Here is a 22,512-nt window from a genome sequence, read left to right as displayed (position 1 = left end):
CTGCCACGGGAGGGTAGGACAAAAGATGTCATGCAATCTCTTTTCCATAAGCACGTATGACTATTTACGGAATACATGCCTATATTACATTGATGAACTGGAGCTAGTTCTGTGTCACCCTATGTTATAGCTATTACATGAGGAATCGCATCCGGCATAATTATCCATCACTGATCCATTGCCTATGAGATTTTCATATATTGTTCTTCGCTTATTTACTTTTCCGTTGCTACTGTTACAATCACTACAAAACACCAAAAATATTGCTACTACTATCTTTACCTTTTACCACCGTTACCTTTATTAACATACTACTTTGCTACAAAATACTTTGCTGCAGATACTAAGTTATCCAGGTGTGGTTGAATTGACAACTCAACTGCTAACACTCAAGAGTATTCTTTGGCTCCCCTTGTGTCGAATCAATAAATTTGGGTTGAATACTCTACCCTCGAAAGCTGTTGCGATCCCCTACACTTGTGGGTTATCAAGACAACGGCGCCAGAAATCCTTCTTGCTACCTCTTGAGCACTGCGTTGGTTTTCCCTTGAAGAGGAAAGGGTGATGCAGCAAAGTAGCGTAAGTATTTCCCTTAGTTTTTGAGAACCGAGGTATCAATCCAATAGGAGGCTACACGCAAGTCCCTCATACCTACACAAACAAACAAGAACCTCGCAACTAACACGATAAAGGGGTTGTCAATCCCTTCACGGCCACTTGCGAAAGTGAGATCTGATAGAGATAATAAGATAAGATAAATATTTTTGGTATTTTTATGATATAGATTGGAAAGTAAAGATTGCAAAATAAAAGTAGATTGGAAACTTATATGATGGAAAATAGACCCGGGGCCATAGGTTTCACTAGTGGCTTCTCTCAAGATAGCATAAGTATTACAGTGGGTGAATAAATTATTGTCGAGCAATTGATAGAAAAGTGCATAGTTATGAGAATATCTAGGCATGATCATGGATATAGGCATCACGTCCGTGACAAGTAGATCAAAACGATTCTGCATCTACTACTATTACTCCACAAATCGACCGCTATCGAGCATGCATCTAGAGTATTAAGTTCATAAGAATAGAGTGACGCATTAGGCAAGATGACATGATGTAGAGGGATAAACTCAAGCAATATGATATAAACCCCATCTTTTTATCCTCGATGGCAACAATACAATACATGTCTTGCTGCCCCTGCTGTCACTGGGAAAGGACACCGCAAGATTGAACCCAAAGCTAAGCACTTCTCCCATTGCAAGAAAGATCAATCTAGTAGGCCAAACCAAACTGATAATTCAAAGAGACTTGCAAAGATAACCAATCATGCATAAAAGAATTCAGAGGAGATTCAAATATTTCTCATAGATAAACTTGATCATAAACCCACAATTCATCGGATCTCAACAAACACGCCGCAAAAAGAGTTACATCGAATAGATCTCCAAGAAGATCGAGGAGAACTTTGTATTGAGATTCAAAGAGAGAGAAGAAGCCATCTAGCTAATAACTATGGACCCGAAGGTCTGTGGTAAACTACTCACAACTCATCGGAGAGGCTATGGTGTTGATGTAGAAGCCCTCCGTGATTGATTCCCCCTCCGGCGGAGCGCCGGAAAAGGCTCCAAGATGGGATCTCACGGGTATAGAAGGTTGCGGCGGTGAAAATAGGGTTTCGTGGTGCTCCTGGATGGTTTCAGGGTATGTAGATATATATAGGAGAAAGAAGTCGGTCAGGGGAGCCACGAGGGGCCCACGAGGGTGGGGGGCGCGCCCACCCCCTAGGGCGCGCCTCCCTACCTCGTGGCTTCCTCGTTTACTTCTTGACATCCACTCCAAGTCTCCTGGATTGCGTTTGTTCCAAAAGTAACTCTCCCAAAGGTTTCATTCCGTTTGGATTCCGTTTGATATTCCTTTTCTGCAAAACACTGAAATAGGCAAAAAAACAGCAATTTGGGCTGGGCCTCCAGTTAATAGGTTAGTCCCAAAAATGATATAAAAGTGTTTAGTAAATCCCATAAACATCCAAAAGAGGTAATATAATAGCATGTAAAAATCAAAAATTATAGATACGTTAGAGACGTATCACCATGGATATTGGATGTCGTTGATAACGGGATCACATCATTAGGAGAATGATGTGATGGACAAGACCCAATCCTAAGCATAGCACAAGATCGTGTAGTTCGTTTGCTAGAGCTTTTCTAATGTCAAGTATCGTTTCCTTAGACCATGAGATTGTGCAACTCCCGGATACCGTAGGAATGCTTTGGTTGTATCAAACGTCACAACGTAACTGGGTGACTATAAAGGTGCACTACAGGTATCTTCGAAAGTGTCTGTTGGGTTGGCACGAATCAAGACTGGGATTTGTCACTCCGTATGACGGAGAGGTATCTCTAGGCCCACTCGGTAATGCATCATCATAATGAGCTCAATGTGACTAAGGAGTTAGTCACGGAATCATGCGTTACGGAACGAGTAAAGAGACTTGCCGGTAACGAGATTGAACGAGGTAAGGTATACTGACGATCGAATCTTGGGCAAGTAACATACCGATGGACAAAGGGAATTGTATACGGGATTGACTGAATCCCCGACATCATGGTTCATCCGATGAGATCATAGTGGAACATGTGGGAGCCAATATGGGTATCTTGATCCCGCTATTGGTTAGGTATCTCAGTCATGTCTGCATGGTCCCCGAACCCGATAGGGTCTACACACTTAAGGTTCGGTGACGCTAGAGTTGTAATGGGAATAGTATGTGGTTACCGAATGTTGTTCTGAGTTCTGGATGAGATCCGGATGTGACGAGGAACTCCGGAATGGTCCGGAGGTGAAGATCGATATATTGGACGAAGGGTATTGGAGTCCGAAAGTGTTCCGGGGGTACCAGGCTATGGCCAGCATGAACGAAAGGTGTTTTCGGAGGGGGGGCAAGTGTTGCAGGACCTCATGGGCCAAGGGGAGGGGCAAACCAGCTCACTAAGGGGCTGTGTGCCCCCACACCCTTTCTCATGCTGCTTGGGGAGGTGGGGCATCTCCACCTGGCTTGGGAGGCAAGGCTCCACCACGCTTGGCTTGGGGGGCAATCTCCCTAGGGTTTCCCTAGGGAGATCCAATCTGCCTTAGCCGCCCCCCCCCCCCAGGGGAAACCCTAGGGTGCCTCCTCCTCCCCCCTTCCCCCTATATATAGTGAGGAAGAGAGAGGGTAGAGGCACCCTAACATGCCCGAGTGCTGCCCTTCCTCTCCTTCCTACACATCTTCCTCCTCCATAGTGCTTAGCGAAGCTCTGTCGGAGAACCACGAGCTCCATCGCCACCACACCACCGTGCTGCCGGAGTTCTCCCTCAACTTCTCCTCCCCCCTTGTTGGATCAAGAAGGAGGAGACGTCCCCGGGTTGTACGTGTGTTGAACGTGGATGCGCCGTCCGTCCAGCGCTTGGATCGGATCTTCCGCGATTTGAATCGCCGCGAGTATGACTCCATCAACTGCGTTCTTGTAACGCTTCCGCTTAGCGATCTTCAAGGGTATGATGATGCACTCCCTCTCTCTCTCGTTGCTAGCATCTCCTAGATTGATCTTGGTGACACATAGGAATTTTTTGAATTATTACTACGTTCCCCAACAACACCAGTCCCTTGTGGCTGGTGCGTCTCCCCTCTTGGCCCATAAGGCCCATATCCTTTGCCGAGGGTGCCCGAAACCCCTTCCAGTGACCTGATAAGTACCCGGTACCCCCCCCCCCCCCCGAAACACTTTCGGTGTCCGAATACCATCGCCCTATATATCAATATTTACCTCTCAACCATTTAGAGCCTCCTCCTCATGTTCGTGATCTCATCCGGGACTCCGAACAACATTCGGTCACCAAATTACATAACTCGTATAATACTATATATCGTCATCAAACATTAAGCATGCAAACTCTACGGGTTCGAGAAACTATGTAAACATGACCGAGACACCTCTCTGGTCAATAACCAATACCAGAACCTGGATGCCCATATTGGCTCCTGCATATTCTATGAAGATCTTTATCGGTCGAACCATTATGACAACATACGTAATTACCTTTGTCCATCAGTATGTTACTTTCCCAAGATTCGATCATCGGTATCTTCATACCTAGTTCAATCTCGTTACCGGCAAGTCTCTTTACTCGTTCCATAATACATCACCTAGTGACTAACTCGTTAGTCATTTGCTTGCAAGCTTATGATGTGTATTACCGAGAGGGCCCAGAGATACCTCTCCGATACTCGGAGTGACAAATCCTAATCTTGATCTATGCCAACTCAACAAACACCTTCGGAGATACCTGTAGAGCATCTTTGTAATCACCTAGTTACGTTGTGACGTTTGATAGCATACAAGGTATTCCTCCGGTGTATAGGATTTGCATAATCTCGTAGTCGAAGGAATATGTATTTGACATGAAGAAAGCAATAGCAATAAAACTGAACGATCATTATGTTAAGCTAACGGATGGGTCTTGTCCATCACATCATTCTCCTAATGATGTGATCCCGTTATCAAATGACAACTCATGTCCATGGTTAGGAAACCTTAACCATCTTTGATCAACGAGCTAGTCTAGTAGAGGCTCACTAGGGACACAGTGTTTGTTTATGTATTCACACATGTATTAAGGTTTCCGATCAATACAATTCTAGCATGAATAATAAACCTTTATCATGAATAAGGAAATATAAAGTAACAACTTTATTATTGCCTCTAGGGCATATTTCCTTCATGTACTTCCCTGCATGCACTAAAGACGATCTCTCCTCCTTCATCACTGAGAACCATGCCACCTCCAGCAGCACCTGTCGAGAGGACATAACTCCCATAGGTGTTTAGGTTCGTCCATCCCGACCTTGGGGCTATCCACGATAGCTCCTATTAAGAGGTGGCACTCGGGGCTGTAGTTGGCTGGGTCACATGCAGCACCATCTTCCCCCTCTCCATATCGCCATGTGTGTATTGATGGATCCATAACAACAAGCTTATATACTCATGAAGAAAGCAGCGAGAGACTTCTATGGATGGTGGCCCCTTCCCATGCGTTATCTCAATGCGGACGTACCAGGATCGCCACATGGTCATGAGCACCACCATCCGTGTCGTATCATCCAGGGGGTCCAGGAGAGTAAACACCCACTCCATCCCACTATTACATATTGCTTCAAGCTTCAGGGTGGGCCAATCCACCTCCATGTCATGCCACAAATATGTAGCAAGTGGGCATCTGCAAAGCGTATGGAACCCGTCCTCTCGTTCCACACCACAAAGGGGACAGATGTAGTAAGCTCAAGATGCGAGAAAAATTGTTGGCCCATGTAGCCAACGAGTTGGTCACCACTTCCCATGCAAACATGCGTACCTTAGGGGGAGCCGGACACCCCTATATGATCTTCCAGATGGCGCGACGGCCATTTGGTGCCCTGCTCGTGGCGGCAGCCAACGGACGCTCATGCTCGTCCATGGCGAAGCGGTAGGCGGACCGAACGGTGAAGATATCGTTCTCTTTCTGGCACCCATGCAATAATGTCATCGGGGATGCGAGGCGATGTGCAGATGCTGGTGATCGCCTCAATGTCCGCCTGGAGGAAATAGTGTCGAAGCAGGTCCATGCGCCAGAACCCTTCATCGTCCATAAGTTCTGCTACTCTCCTCAGCCGGCAGGTGCCTTGTTGTGTGATGGGTTGGCGCAATGGCTCCCGGGGCACCCAACGATCACGCCAGATGCGGATGTGTTGTCCATCGCCAACACGCCGGATGAGGCCCTTCTTCAAGAGCTCAAGGCCATGCTGGATAGCCTGCCAGGTAGGGGAGGCATTTCCGGAGTACACTATGTCCTCAGGGCGGCCATCAGGATAGTAGTGAGCCTTTAGTACCTGCGCACACAAACTATTAGGCTTGGTTAGCAAACGCCACGCTTGTCTGGCGAGTAGAGCTTGGTTGAAAACCCTGAAGTCCCTGAAGCCCAATCCGCCCTGAGTTTTCTGCGCCAATTTTTTTGGCCAAGCCAACCAGTGAATTTTCCTCTTGCCCTCATATGCTCTCCATCAGAAATTTCGAACCATTATGTTGAGGTCATCACATACAGACATAGGCAGTTTAAATACACCCATAATATAAGTGGGAATGGCTTGCGCGACCGCTTTGATCATAATCTCCTTGCCAGCGAGAGAGAGGGTGTCACCCCATGCAATGATCCTCTTCAACAGCCTTGATTGCAAATTCTAAAATTTACCTCGTGTCATACGCCCTTCTGGCATTGGAAGTCCCAAATACTTCTCTTGAAAGGTGATTACCTCAATATTAAGGACAGTCCGGACCTTGTCATGTACAACCGCTGGGCAAGCCGCCCCAAAAAGTGCATTGCACTTGGCCGGGTTGATGAGATGCCATGTAGCTCGTGCATATGTATTAGGCACTTGGTATTCTTATGCTTTAAAGAACAACGTGTCGTCTGCGAACAACAAATGAGACACACCCGAAGCTCGGCGGCAGATTTTCAGAGGTGTGTAGTCACCTTTCTCTTCACCATCTTTCAACAGGGTAGACATACCATCAGCAACTAACAAGAACAAGAACATGGCAGACATGGCGGCGAGCTCATCTCAATCAATGGGGGTGGCCTCGCCACAAGAGCCGACCATGGTGGCTCAAGAAGGGGAGTTGGCGGAGAGGGGGGAGAAGCGGAGTGCAAAAGCGTAACAGATGAGGATGGCCAGCATGGGCTGATCCGACATTAAGATCACGTCCAGGCGTGTCCGGATTTCCTCATATCCGCTCCGCTTACAAGTTGGATTTAAGGGGTACAAGATAGCTCGGACATTTGAGCCAGGTATGGGAGGTCAGACAGGGTGCGGATTTTTGGTCAGGGCCAGGCGTGCCCGGAAAAATGAGGTGTAGTAGGTCCGGATGTAGATACTCGTATATGTATATGAAGTGATGTTTTGCTTGCCATGTAAATGTTCGCAACGGCGCAACTGAACTCTGCAATAAATCAAACTCATTGCAGTCAACACGGGCAATAGTAGACTGACACGGTTTTTTCAGTCAGGTCCGCTGGAACCGACACTCCTGACTCCGCTAGCATTGAGCAATGGGCTTAAAGCAGAGTTCCACCGGCGCACTCCGACTAGAAACATGTTTAAAATCCTCCTCCCCGTCGAAAAAGCTTGAATATCAAAAGAACGTAGGACCCAAGCTAGCCGCGTCTGTGAACATTCCCAGTTAGAGCGATCGTCAATAAATAACCATTTCCAGCCCTCAAGCAACAGGGTCAAGAACACGTTGGACGACCCACTGTAGGAAGGAAAACGAAATATTTAAAAGAAAACAAAGTTGGAGAGAGATGTTGATGACGTAGCACGTCCCCACTCTGAAAGAATCGGTTCTCCCTTGTCACGCAGCGCAATGATTTGCTTGTGGTGTGGGCCCACTCACGCGAGAAGAACACAAGATGCAAAGCAAGCGGCCAGCGGTCTGGCATATATATACACAGGTATGCATTTGACTCGTAGCATACAAGGCGCCAGTGAGCCAGCGAGAGAGCAGCCGGTGCCCATTGATTCTTTCATCTGCCCCAGCAGCTTATCCAGGAAGGCAGCAGCGCCAAGAACCAGCAACAAAACCCAAGCAAGCGTAGGAGAAGGGAGGAGAAGAGAGAACCTATTCTCCCCCCACTCCCACTCCTCGCCTCACTTGGAGAGTCGATCGATCGATCCGCGGGCACAATGTTCCAAGGGTGCGGCCTGTTCGCGTGCGTGAGCCGGCGCGGCGCGGACGTCAGGAAGCGCGGGGAGGCGGGCGCGGCCAGCTCGCGGGTCGCGGCGGAGCCGGCGGTGTGGGAGGAGGAGGAGGCCGACGGCGCCGCCAGGCAGATGGCGTGGGCGGAGGTAGAGTCCGCCACGGGGGCCTTCTCGTCCCGGGTCATCGGCCACGGCGGCTTCAGCACCGTCTACCTCGCCTCGCTCTCCTCCGCCCGCCTCGCCGCCGTCAAGGTGCACTGCAGCAGCGAGCGCCTCCACCGCGCCTTCCGCCAGGAGCTCGACGTGCTGCTCTCCCTCCGCCACCCGCACATCGTCCGCCTGCTCGGCTACTGCGACGAGCGGGACGAAGGCGTGCTGGTCTTCGAGTACGCGCCCAACGGCGACCTCCACCAGAGGCTCCACGGCGGTGACGACACGGCGCCGCTGCCGTGGTCGCGGCGCGTGGCGATTGCCTTCCAGGTGGCCACGGCGCTGGAGTACCTCCACGAGGGCAGCAGCCCGGCGGTCATCCACGGGGACATCAAGGCGTCCAACGTCCTCCTTGACGGCAACATGGACGCCAAGCTCTGCGACTTCGGCTTCGCGCACTCCGGCGTCTCCACCACGGCGGGCCGCGGCAGGTCGTCTGGGCGCGCCATCATGGGCTCCCCGGGCTACGTCGACCCCCAGCTCCTCCGCACCGGCGTGGCTAACAAGGAGAGCGACGTGTACAGCTTCGGCGTGCTGCTGCTCGAGCTGGTGACCGGGAGGGAGGCCGTGTGCCGCGAGACCGGATGCCGTCTTACCGCGGTGGTGTGTCCCACGGTCAGCGAGGGGAACGTGGCCGATGTGGTGGACCGGAGTTTTACCGGCAAATACAGCGCCGATGAGGCGACCGTCGTCGTGGAGCTCGCGATGCGGTGCGTCAGCGACACCCCCGGGCTCAGGCCGTCCATGGCGGACGTGGTGCACGTGCTCCAGGAGAAGACCACCGCGTTGATCTCGGCCGTCGGATCCAGATTGGACCGCAGGATCATGTTTTAGCCTGCCTGGCTCATGGCTGGTGGCGTTGATTGTGATTTGTGAATAGTAATTAGTAATGTTAGGGCAGGTAGAAGAATGAATGTCTCTGCAGTGTGAGTACTCAGATTAGCTTAAGCCTTGGGATTAGGTAGAAATTTTTGTGATGTCATGGCACATACTCCTACTATATTGTAGCACCAGTGGTATGACAATGGCAGTGGTAGTTCAGTTGTCTAATTCTGGCGCGTATCAGGTCCAATGAACGGGTAATTTTATATTAGGCCTATCTGGTTTTTGAGGCACTTTGTTTTATATAGCTGGTGGAGGACAAGCTGTTTTTGTTAACGCCGTGCCGTAGAAAATTAATCCACCCTGGCCATCAACGATTGAATGTGGACAAGCTGTTTTTGTTGACAGACGTACTACAACACCAACCATGTACGTTAACATGCATGTGAACAAAGTCAAGCGGGTTTCAAACGGGCAGTTACATTGTGAAAACTCTGCGGCTCTTATTTTACCCACTTTAAAGCCGTTCTAATCGTTCTACTCCCTCCGTCCCGTAAAATAAGAATGTTTTTGGCACTACACAAAATATTGTGAGGCATGACATATGAGTTCTTGGCATACATGCATTGTTGTAGTAAATACTGACAACTTGGTGCTTGTGGAATTTATGATATGGTTCAGATTTTTTATATGCACTATAATGTTTGTTGAAATGGTTGTGAAGAACTAGTTACCGTTTTGGTCGCTTCGGGCTTTGGCTGCAACTTTAAACTCACACTGTTACTATTAACATAAATAAATTTCCAGTTTCTTTCTTTTGCGGTACAGAAATTTCCAGTTTTATATCAGCTTCACCAGTAAGCATTCCGAAACGAAAGCCACCAGGGAGAAAGTGTTCTGGCCACTCAAAGCTCGATTCCTTTCTCCACGGCAGTTGTGTGTCTCCAACTCCTTTCCTCCCTTTTTGTTCTTTTGTTTAACCATATATGTTGTATGTTAGCAGCAAAGTATGTGATATAGATCTATTGGCCACTTCGTTTCGTTTGTAGTACGTTGTGTAAAGGTGTGGCCAGCATAACTTTTCCGTTTATACTAAGATGACACATATTTTTTTAAAAGATTCGATATATCTCCTCTTTCTCCCTTTATCTTTTTTTTTTGAAAAACCCCTCCATGTATTAATTAACTTAAAATGTTCATACAATCATTCGTTACAAACTTTGCCACGCAGGGCGGAACAGAATGAAACATAATACCATCAGAACTATTATCAAAACTAAACTTTGCAATCTCATGAGCCACCATATTAGCCTTCCTGTTGATCTTAGAAATCTGTAAATTCACCAACAACTTTGAGACATCTACAGCTTCCTTCTTGAGATCAACAAGGAATGATTTGTCCACATATTCTTTACCAAAAACGGAGGCTACAAACGAACAGTCAGTTTCCAAAATGACGGGCATGTCTAGAGTCATACCAATATATAGGCCGGACAAGGACGCTCTAAGTTCCGCTTCCTCAACGCTGTAGCAAGTACCAATATAATCCCAGGAGGATAGGATCACTTGTCTACGGTGATTTCTAACAACCACCCCCACGCTTGCAGCTTCAATGGCCTCTACAAAACTTGCGTCGACATTAATCTTATAGACGTCTGGGGTAGGTGGCCTCCAAAGAGTAACCTGCCTCTCAATGTTATTGGTTGGCTGAAGATCCAACTCCACTTGCTTCCCCTTACTGCATATCTCCACCTGCATTTTAACAAGACAAGACGAGAAAGATGCCCAATAATTTTCGACAAAACTTACCGAGGCTGAGATGGATTCCATTCCCTTACCAAAGATCAAATCATTCCTCAAGTGCCAAGCTCTCCAAAACATGAATATAGTTTTCTCCCTTTATCTTAGTTTAGTAATACTATAAGATGACACATATTCTTTTTTTTACAGATTCGATATATCTCCTCTTTCTCCCTTTATCTTAGTTTAGTATACTGTATCAGTGAAGATGCTGCCACTTTTCCCTTTCGAGATTTTTTCTCTATTTTTCTTCTCTGGAGGGAAGATTTCCCTGCTTTTGCTTGCATAAATAATTACTAAATATATTTCTGTTTTCAAGCACGAGAAAGGAGAGCAAGCTAGCGACTGGAAACAACCATCAGCCGTGTGGTGTGCATGATGACGAAAAGCTTTACGTGATGATATTTCACTTTAAAAACAAGCCTGTGATCAGCGAGCGAGCTAGTCACGAACATGAAAATCACGCATGAAAATGATGCAGATTAGGTGTTGCGTGTGACACCTTAACAAACCTACCGGCGGCAATAAAAATTGTCAAATACGGTGCAGAGAAGATTGGCCGTGTTCTTAATTGGCTGGCTGTAACTCATCAGAAATAAATAAAAGGCATTGCTGTTGCGAACTTTGAATTAGTAGAGCGATGTACGTGCCTGGCCAACTAATGCAACAACGAAATTGTAGCTTGTGGCTTACTGGCATGTCACTTTTCAGTACTGCATAAAAGTCTCGTCTTTATTTATTTAGGGTAGTTTTCCATCACTCATGCGACTTCTTTTGCTTGCATAGCAGTACTCGGCGTGACTGACTGACTGACTGCAGACTACCGGTGACCACAAATGTCTGACGATGCGTGGCCTGGTATACTGGGATTTCATTAACCACCGTGGAAGATCGCTGGATTGGTGTTCAACAGTCAGAATCATCAGGAACATGGTTGCAGAATGCAGAAACCCCGGGAGAATAATTCAGAAACCCTGTCGTTCTATCTGAAATAACAGAAAAAACCCTACGTGATCATTGGTCTAGATGAAAACTGCTGGATGTGTGTGCCTGCAAACCCCAGCTGTGATGAATAAACTAGCCCAATAATGCATGGAAAGACAGCGAGATTAATGAAGAGCGGCTGGTTTGGTTGGGTTTCACCAGCTTTTCTCGTTGATAACCACATGCAGGCCTCGCTGTGGAATGTGGATTGGATTAGAAAACAACTCGGGACAATGGTATTAGGAGCATGTACGTGCTCTGATTGGCCCTGGAGCAGGCTAATTAAGGATGTTTTCTTGCTTATGCGATCCAGGCTGGTGAGGCTTGAAATGATGAAATCTACCACGGCCTCCGTTCCGATCACGTGCGCGACGGATCTAGCAGCTTTCTGAAAGGTTTCGCTAGTGAACAACGGGTAGTAGTTGCGCTTAGAGGGGAGCAGCATCTGGTACTGTATGTTTGCATTTTGATACTCGTTTCTTTTCTGTAAAATAAAGGATGATGCCTTGCGTGCACGTGATATGAGAAACGACCACTCATCTCATGTGCGAAATTTGTCCGTAAAGCCCGGGGCTCGACTCCAACGAGAGTAGAACGACTCCTTTGGTTTTTCTCTGTAGAAAACAGAAATGAGTGGTTTACAGGTTAACGAAATTATGTAGATGCAGCGTTACTCGTAGAGAAGCTGATCCCCTCTTGTGTTTTCTCGATAGGCCACTAGTCTTAGGGCATCTCACATGTCATCCAAAACGGACACGCAAAACGTCCTAGAAAAATGTTCGAACGTGTCCGCAGACAGTGTTAACGGAGCTGACCATCCAACCCGATACGTCAAATAAGAGTGGACACTCTCGTAAAAAAAAAGAGTGGACACGTCATTTTTATTAACTCCTGGCCGCCGGCATCGGCGATGGAGGCGAGGTCGACGATCGAGTGGGACGGGCCATTTTGGTCGTCCTTGTGGCCCGGCGCGAACGATGTCGAGTTTTTCTTTTCGAACCGGGCTTTTCCCCTTTCCATTACTTTCATAACGGAAATACATTGTCTCAGGAAACTGAAACTAGAGGGGCTAGGGAAAGAAGAAAAGCGAGTTCGGGGCAATAGCAGGAAACCCACTATCTGCGCTTGTCATCAGGAACATCAGATCATGGGGCGAAAACCTGCTATCACCCAAAACTGCCTACAGAAACTAGAAAAGTATCGCACATATTACAGCCGCACATCACCAGGACAAGGGCAAAAAAGTATCACCAGATTTGCCAAAATGAACTACAACATCCTATGCCAGTAGAGAACCAGCAGTGCGTCCTCCGCAGACGAAGCCGATTCCAGAATGTCACCCATCTTCATTTTTCAGTCGCGCCCTTCCGTGTTTGTCGCCGGAGGAGGTCCACACAGCAGCATCATCTGAGTGGTATTCGCTTTCAGCATCTCCGCTCCCTTCTTCACCACCTCTTCCATCCCAGGTTTCTGAAGACCTGCCCAATACATTAGAAAGGCGCAAGCTGTGAACACGATCTCAAAAGGAGAATTAATCCATTTGTGTTCAAAAGTAGCTCTGTTCCGGGCTAGCCAAATGGCCCAGCATATGGCTGCCAAGCCCACAGTATAAATTTTATCAAAGCCAGGCAGGAAGCTGTACATCCAAGCGTAATACTGCCAGATGGAATTAGGACAGCAATCCGTCCCAAGAAGAGCCCCTACAGTTCTCCAAACTACTCTAGACACCGGACACAGGAACAACAAGTGCGGGGTTGTTTCCAATTGGTTGCAAAATGAGCAACAGGGGTTTCCGGGCCAAGCTCTTTTTTTCATATTATCTCTAGTCAAAATGGCATTATGCCCCACTTGCCATAAGAAGATTTGTATTTTCAAGGGGAGCTTAGCATCCCAAATCCAATTGAAATTGGAACCAGCAACATCTTTTTCTAGCCATCTATACATTGACTTGGTTGAATATAAACCAGTCTTATCAAACTTCCAGTAAACTTCATCAGGTAAATCATTTTGTTTGAGAGCCAGTACCTCCCTTTTCATTTCATCCCATTGGCTCCTCATCTCAGGAGGCATCCTCCTCCTAAAGGAGGTGATATGATTTAGATCTTTTATTTTATCAACAGTACAGTTTTGCTCAACACAAATCTCAAAAAGCACTGGAAACTTTTCTTTAAATGGAATCCTTCCTTCCAATTCATCGAACCATAATCTGGCTACATCCCCTTTATTCAGTTTGACACCTCTGCCCTTCATATATAAATTTTTCACTCTCAAGAGGGATTTCCAACACTGGGAATCATTGTTCTTTACCTCCACCATGGCCACCGAGGTTTTTTTGAGGTATTTAGCCTTAACTATATCCTGCCAGAGGCCCTTATTTTTATCTAACTTCCACCACCATTTCACCAGCAAGCTAATATTTTGTTTTCTCAGGTCCTTAACCCCTAGGCCTCCTTTCTTTTTGGACCGACAAACGCGATCCCATTTGACCATATGGTATCCTTTTTTCTTTCCCTTCCTATGCCAGAAGAATTTCCTTCTCGGCTTGTCCCACCTTTCTAGAGTAGTCTTGTTTAAAAGGAACATGGACATGTAAAACGTTGGTATGCGAACGATGTCGAGTTGCCGCCATTGGCAGCGTTCCCGTCTGCCGCCGCTTGCTCCGCCTCCAAGTCCTCCTCTATCACGATCTGTTCGAACAGGAGGTCGTGCACTGCCTCATTGACGCGGAGCTGCCACCGCTCGCGGCGGATAGTGTGGGTGTTGTACACGTACGAGTAGAGCACCCGCTGCTCATCGACGAAGCCCGAATCCTCTGCGACCATGGCACTGACGGTCTGCTCGTCAAAGATTTACCTTCCGCGAGTCAGTGTTGCTCGAGGAGTAAAGGTTGTACCACTGCTCCTGCCGGTGCATTAGAGAAGCGGAGATCGGCACCGCCGCCTGCTCCTGCTACTCCTCCCCCGCCATGACATCGTCGAAGTGCGTCTAAGCCTACGCCATGATGTAGCCCGCGACCAGCGCGGGCGCCTGCTCCTTGTCGGACACCTCCTCTATCATCCGGTCCTTTGTGTCCGAGCTCTCCTCCGGTGAGCTCGGAGGTAGTCCCGCATCAATGCGGCGTGCACGCACGACTTCCAAGTCATTCACAAGCTCCATAATCTCATGTCTACGTCGCTGCAAGAGCTTGTTTCACCACCCGCGTGTGGTCCCTGCCATTGTGTCTACAGTCGTGGAAGGAGGAGGGAGGGAAACGGTTGTACGCCGGTGGAGCTCGGTCGGAGGGAGATGGGGCTCGAAGGTGGTGCAAATTTGTGCCGAGGCCAACACAATTTAAGTAGCGGGCGCCCGGGCAGGAGAATCGCTGATTTGAATGCGCCGGGAAGGCGGAGCGACGACTTCATGTTCGTCGCGCTGGCGTGAATGCCGGGCAGGCAGACGAACGGTCAGACCGCTTGAATGCGGTAGGAAGTTGTCCCATTACCCATCCGACCACGTCCAATTTGAAATAGCATTAACACGACGCGAAGCCGGAGCAGGCGCCTAGACGGCCACACTGGTGTGAATGCCGCGTTGTTCAACCGACATGCGCTAATGATCGACCACGTCCGCTCTAGAGCGGCAAAAATGCGACGTGGAGAGCGGAGTAGCAGTTGGAGAGAGAGAGAGGGAGAGAGAGAGAGAGATGGATTTGTGTGGGCCAGGTTGTTGGACGCCTACCCGGCAGAGCTCCGGACGTCCACAAACCTCCTCCAGTTTGCTTCCGATTTGTGGGTTTTTTGGATGTGCAGACCAGTCCACGGACGTTTGATGGACGATGTTGGATACGATAGAGTGTTTGAACCGCGCAGTCTAGACATTTATTATAGCACTCTTCAATGTGGATGTGTAAGGGCATCTCCAACGGCGACCTACGAAAACGGTTACATTTTGGACATATTTTCAACTAAAAAGGTAAAACTATGTGCACGCCAGGTTGCGTGGAGCTCCACTCCCATACACTAGTCTACGACATCTGCGGCGGATCTTTTTGTCTTTCCCATGTTCGGCGGCTCGCTAATGGACTGCCGGGAGTCCCAGAGGCATATTCTTCCCCCGTATCTTCACTATGTCCGGTTGCGCCGCTCATCAGAGTGGCAAAGAGGGTGCTTTAGACGGAGGGGAAGGGTGCTTCCGTTGAGCTCAGGTGGGTGTCCAGGATAGTCTGAGATAAAGAAGAAGCAGTGGCCTTCCTGGGACCCAAGTGGCGGCGGCCTCCCATGTCCTACTTCTCCTCGATGATTGCGGTGGGCACAGACGTGTGGGCCGCCACCTCATCGACATCCGTGCAGCCGGCTTCTTTCTCTACCTACATGGCGCAGCTACGAATGTGTTGACGGTGGATGGCGCGGTCGCAGGCACTGGAGGCATAGTATGATGTGGCGTCGTGGACGGCAGCGACAACGCCCGTGCCGCCATGCTCCCCGCCATGCCGAGCTAGAGCAACTCGCCACCCTCTGCGGGCTGGCTTGGAGTGGCAAGTTATCGAACCACGCGCCGGCTTCGGGAGGCAACTTGCTCCGTCAGACTAGGAGAGGGAGGTGGAGAAGCAAGCTGCCTTGCTCGTATCCGCTGGGCTTGACGGGCCATCCAGCCGGCTTTTATGCCGAAGAACTGCTCTTCTTTCTCGTCAGATGCCATCGAAAGAGGGGAGAAAGTGGTGGAAGGAGGAGATGGGGAGAAGCAGAGTGGTGCGATTCTTGCCCGACGTCTGGCCTCGTTTAAATAGAGGGCGGACGGGAGGAGCTTGCCCGGCGTTGCGTTTAATGTCGGCCACTCATGAACAGACGTGTGGAGGCGTTTGAATGCGATGAGGATGTGTGTTCAGCCGGGCGTGCAGTGGGCGGCGCCCTCGGCCGGTTGATGTATACTATGCAACTTTATTCTTGTAGACACATGTTGGGCCTCCAAGCGCAGAGTTTTGTAGGACAGTAGCAATTTTCCCTCAAGTGGATGACCTAAGGTTTATTAATCCGTGGGAGGTGTAGGATCAAGATGGTCTCTCTAAACAACCTTGCAACCAAATAATAAAAAGTCTCTTGTGTCCCCACCACACCAAATACAATGGTAATTTGTATAGGTGCACTAGTTCGGCGAAGAGATGGTGATACAAGTATAATATGGATAGTAGATATTGGTTTTTGTAGTAAGAACAATAAAAAACAGCAAGGTAGCAATTGATAAAATGCAGCACAAACGGTATTTCAATGCTTGAAAATGAGGCCTAGGGTCCGTACTTTCGCTAGTGCAATCTCTCAACAATGCTAATATAATTGGATCATATAACCATCCCTCAAGGTGCGATGAAGAATTACTCTAAATTTATTATCTAGCGGTGAACAGAAGAATAAATTGTTTGTAGGGTACGAAACCACCTCAAAACTATTCTTTCCGATCGATCTATCCAACAGTTCGTACTAAAATATCACCAAAGCAAATTCAGATTCATAATACTCAAACCAACACAAAGAACCTCAAAGTGTGCTCCAAGATTTCTATCGAAGAAACAAAAGACGAGAACATGCATCAACCCCTATGCATAGATTACCCCAATGTCACCTCGGAATCCGCGAGTTGAGAACCAAAACATATCTCAAGTGAATCAATATAATACCCCATTGTCACCACGAGTATTCATATGCAAGACATATATCAAGTGCTCTCAAATCCAGAAAGGTATTCAATCCGATAAGAACGAAATCTCAAAGGGAAAACTCAATTCATCACAACAAGATAGAGAGGGAAAACACCATATGATCCAACTATATTAACAAAGTCCATGATACATCAAGATCATGACATCTCAAGAACACGAGAGAGAGAGAGAGAGAGAGAGAGAGATTAAACACATAGCTACTAGTACAAACCCTCATCCCCGAGGGTGGACTACTCCCTCCTCATTAGGGTGGCCGTCGGGATGATGAAGATGGCCACCGGTGATGATCTCCCCCTCCGTCGGAGTGCCAGAACGGGGTCTAGATTGGTTTTTCATGGCTATAGAGGCTTGTGGCAGTGGAACTTCTGGTCTAGGGTTATTTATGACGGTTTCTCTATTTATAGGATTTTTTGGCATTGGTTTCACGCGAAGATGGGCCTCGAGGTGAGCATAACCCATCGGGGCACGGACAAGGGCCCAGGCGCGCCCCGGTGTCTTGTGCCCTACTCCTTCACCTTCTGGTCCTTCCACAAAACTTTAGGGGTCTCTTTTGTTCCAAAAAATCATCAAAAAATTTCAGCTCATTTGGAGAACTTTCATTTCTGCACACAAAAAACACCACGTAGTTCTGCTGAAAATAGCGTCGGTCCGGGTTAGTTCCATGCAAATCATATCAAAACCATATAAAACTATTTTAAACATGGTATGAATACATCATAAATTATAGATACGTTGGAGACGTATCACAAGCGTGTCGCTTCAATGGCGGAGGCAGTGAGAGGTCGCATCCACCCTGAGCCGCGTTCAATGTGGAGCGGAGCTCTACAACAGCATGAATGCGGGCAGCTGGCGATGGGAGGGAAGCACGCACGGGATGGGGAAGGGGTTTTTGGTGGGCCAGGGAGGTCAGAAGCGGGCGTGACAGTGGTACGGACTCCCGCAAACCTCCCCCGTGTTTGTCTTCGGTTTGCGGGAGAAAACACGTTCAGACCATGCTGCGGACCGATACAAGCCCGCGTTGGATGGCTTCTGCGGTCCAGACTGATGCAGGAGGTTTGCAGGTTGGCGTTGGAGATGCCCTAACTATATGACTGTCGAACCCCGTGGGAGCTAAAGGTAGGTTTCTTATTCTTTCAAGTAATATGTGTCACTCACAAAACTATGTTTGCAATTTTAGTGTTTACCTTACTAAGTAACAAGTTGATTGATTGGTGTAGGTTGCAGCAAAGTAATAAAGAGCACACTAACAAGCAGCAAATACCCAATCGTTGCCACATATGAAATATTTTAGAGAGAGTAAGCAGTGATCAAAAGTGTAGGCATAGGGTGGATATTGCCCGGGCGAAATAAATCATTACATGGTGCATTGATATAACATGACTCCTGAATTATCTCAAACAATGTAGACATGTATTCCTTAAATAGAGAAATGTGCTTATAAAAACTAAATTAGGTGCATATGATTTGCATGTACGATCATGATTTAAAACACACAAAAGACAAACATGGTTCTAAGTAGAAATCATATAACCCGAGCCCTAGTAGTAATAAACATTGGGCACAACAAAGTCATTGTAACATTAATTCTCAAACACCATAGGTCAATACTGAAGGAAATATGCCCTAGAGGCAATAATAAAGTTATTATTTATTTCCTCATATCATGATAAATGTTTATTATTCATGCTTGAATTGTATTACCCGGAAACATAATACATGTGTGAATACATAGACAAACATAGTGTCACTAGTATGCCTCTACTTGACTAGCTCGTGAATCAAAGATGGTTAAGTTTCCTAACCATAGACATGAGTTATCATTTGATTAACGAGATCACATCATTAGGAGAATGATGTGATTGACTTGACCCATTCCGTTAGCTTAGCACTTGATCGATTAGTATGTTGCTATTGCTTTCTTCATGACTTATACATGTTCCTATGACTATGAGATTATGTAACTCCCGCTTACCGGAGGAACACTTTGTGTTCTACCAAACGTCACAACGTAACTGGGTGATTATAAAGGAGCTCTACAGGTGTCTCCAAAGGTACTTGTTGAGTTGATGTATTTCGAGATTAGGATTTGTCACTCCGATTGTTGGAGAGGTATCTCTGGGCCCTCTTGGTAATGCACATCACTATAAGCCTTGCAAGCAATGTAGCTAATGAGTTAGTTACGGGATGATGCATTACGTAACGAGTAGAGAGACTTGCCGGTAACGAGATTGAACTAGGTATTGAGATACCGACAATCGAATCTCGGGCAAGTAACATATCGATGACAAAGGGAACAACGTATGTTGTTATGTGGTTGGACCGATAAAGATCTTCATAGAATATGTAGGAGCCAATATGAGCATCCAGGTTCTGCTATTGCTTATTGACCGGAGACGTGTCTCGGTCATGTCTACATAGTTCTCGAACCCGTAGGGTCCGCACGCTTAAAGTTAGATGACAGCTATATTATGAGTTTATGTGTTTTGATGTACCGAAGGTTGTTCGGAGTCCCGGATGTGATCACGGACATGACGAGGAGTCTCGAAATGGTCGAGACATGAAGATTGATATATTGGACGACTATGTTCGGACACCGGAATGGTTCCGGGAGGTTTCAGGCATATACCGGAGTACCGGGGGTTACCGGACCACCCCCCCCCCCGGGAAGCTATTGGGCCTTATGGGCCTTAGTGGAAAGGAGAGAGGGAGGCCAGGAGGTGGCGCGCGGCCCCCCTTGCCCCAATCCGAATTGGGAAAGGAAAGGGGGCGGCGGTCCCCCTTCTCCTTCCTTCTCTCCACCTCCTCCTCCCCCCTTCTCCTACTTGGAATAGGAAAGGGGGGGCCAAACCTACTTGGAGTAGGATTGCCCCCCCTTGGGCGCGCCTCTCCTCTTGGCCGGCCCTCTCCTCCTCCCTCCCCCTTTATATACGGAGAAGGGGGGCACCCCATAGACACAACAATTGATCATTGATCTCTTAGCCGTGTGCGGTGCCCCCCTCCACCAGAGTCCTCCTCGATAATATTGTAGCGGTGCTTAAGCGAAGCCCTGCGTCGGTAGAACATCATCATCGTCACCACGCCGTCGTGCTGACGGAACTCTCCCTCGACACTCGGCTGGATCGGAGTTTGAGGGACGTCATCGAGTTGAACGTGTGCAAGAACTCGGAGGTGCCGTGTTTTTCGTGCTTGATCGGTCGGGCCGTGAAGACGTACGACTACATCAACCGCATTGTGCTAACGCTTCCGCTTTTGGTCTACGAGGGTACGTAGACACACTCTCCCCTCTCGTTTCTATGCATAACCATGATCTTGCGTGTGCGTAGGAAATATTTTGAAATTACTACGTTCCCCATCAGTGGCATCCAAACCTAGGTTTTATGCATTGATGTTATATGCACGAGTAGAACACAAGTGAGTTGTGGGCGATACAAGTCATACTGCTTACCAGCATGTCATACTTTGGTTCGGCGGTATTGTTGGATGAAGCGGCCCGGACCGACATTACGCGTAGACTTACGCGAGACTGGTTCTACCGACGTGCTTTGCACACAAGTGGCTGGCGGGTGTCAGTTTCTCCAACTTTAATTGAACCGAGTGTGGCTACGCACGGTCCTTGAGAAGGTTAAAACAACACTAACTTGACGAACTATCATTGTGTTTTTGATGTGTAGGTAAGAACGGTTCTTGCTCAGCCCGTAGCAGCCACGTAAAACTTGAAACAACAAAGTAGAGGACGTCTAACTTGTTTTTGCAGGGCATGTTGTGATGTGATATGGTCAAGACTTGATGCTATATTTTATTGTATGATATGATCATGTTTTGTAACCGAGTTATCCGCAACTGGCAGTATCCATATGGTTGTCGCTTTATTGTATGCAATGCAATCGCCCTGTAATTGCTTTACTTTATCACTAAGAAGTAGCGATAGTCGTAGAAGAAATAGTTGGCGAGACGACAACGATGCTACGATGGAGATCAAGGTGTCGCGCCGGTGACGACGGTGATCATGACGATGCTTCAGAGATGGAGATCACAAGCACAAGATGATGATGGCCATATCATATCATTTATATTGATTGCATGTGATGTTTATCTTTTATGCATCTTATCTTGCTTTGATTGACGGTAGCATTTTAAGATGATCTCTCACTAAATTTCAAGATAAAAGTGTTCTCCCTGAGTATGCACCATTGCCAAAGTTCGCCGTGCCCAGACACCACGTGATGATCGGGTGTGATAAGCTCTATGTCCATCTACAACAGGTGCAAGCCAGTTTGGCACACGCAGAATACTCAGGTTAAACTTGACGAGCCTAGCATATGCAGATATGGCCTCGGAACACTAAGAGCGAAAGGTCGAGCGTGAATCATATAGTAGATATGATCAACATAGTGATGTTCACCATTGAAAACTACTCCATTTCACGTGATGATCGGTTATGGTTTAGTTGATTTGGATCACGTGATCACTTAGATGATTAGAGGGATGTCTATCTAAGTGGGAGTTCTTAATTAATATGATTAATTGAACTTAAATTTATCATGAACTTAGTACTTGATAGTATTTTGCTTGTCTATGTTTGTTGTAGATAGATGGCCCGTGTTGTTGTTCCATTGAATTTTAATGCGTTCCTTGAGAAAGCAAAGTTGAAAGATGATGGTAGCAATTACACGGACTGGGTCCGTAACTTGAGGATTATCCTCATTGCTGCACAGAAGAATTACGTCCTGGAAGCACCGCTAGGTGCCAAACCTGCTGCACGAGCAACACCAGATGTTATGAACGTCTGGCAGAGCAAAGCTGATGACTACTCGATAGTTCAGTGTGCCATGCTTTACAGCTTAGAACCGAGACTTCAACGATGTTTTGAACGTCATGGAGCATATGAGATGTTCCAGGAGTTGAAGTTAATATTTCAAGCAAATTCCCGGATTGAGAGATATAAAGTCTCCAATAAGTTCTACAGTTGCAAGATGGAGGAGAATAGTTCTGTCAGTGAGCATATACTCAGAATGTCTGGGTATAACAATCACTTGATTCAACTAGGAGTTCATCTTCCGGATGATAGCGTCATTGACAGAATTCTTCAATCACTGCCACCAAGCTACAAGAGCTTCGTGATGAACTATAATATGCAAGGGATGGATAAGACAATTCCCAAGCTCTTCGCAATGCTAAAGGCTGCGGAGGTAGAAATCAAGAAGGAGTATCAAGTGTTGATGGTCAATAAG

The 22,512-nt window shown here is 47.4% G+C and overlaps 1 protein-coding gene across 1 annotated transcript; it reads left to right on the top strand.

Annotated features, from left to right (window-relative positions):
• The first annotated feature begins 7,514 nt into the window (after positions 1-7,514).
• On the top strand, positions 7,515-9,033 carry LOC123046172 (salt tolerance receptor-like cytoplasmic kinase 1). The gene has a single exon (XM_044469471.1). The coding sequence runs from the start codon at positions 7,759-7,761 to the stop codon at positions 8,815-8,817; it is 1,059 nt and encodes a 352-aa protein (XP_044325406.1). The 5' UTR covers positions 7,515-7,758; the 3' UTR covers positions 8,818-9,033.
• The last annotated feature ends 13,479 nt before the right edge of the window (positions 9,034-22,512 follow it).

This window comes from Triticum aestivum, chromosome 2B (assembly GCF_018294505.1).
Source record: "Triticum aestivum cultivar Chinese Spring chromosome 2B, IWGSC CS RefSeq v2.1, whole genome shotgun sequence".
NCBI lineage: Eukaryota > Viridiplantae > Streptophyta > Magnoliopsida > Poales > Poaceae > Triticum > Triticum aestivum.
This window is presented reverse-complemented; position numbering and strand designations above follow the sequence as displayed.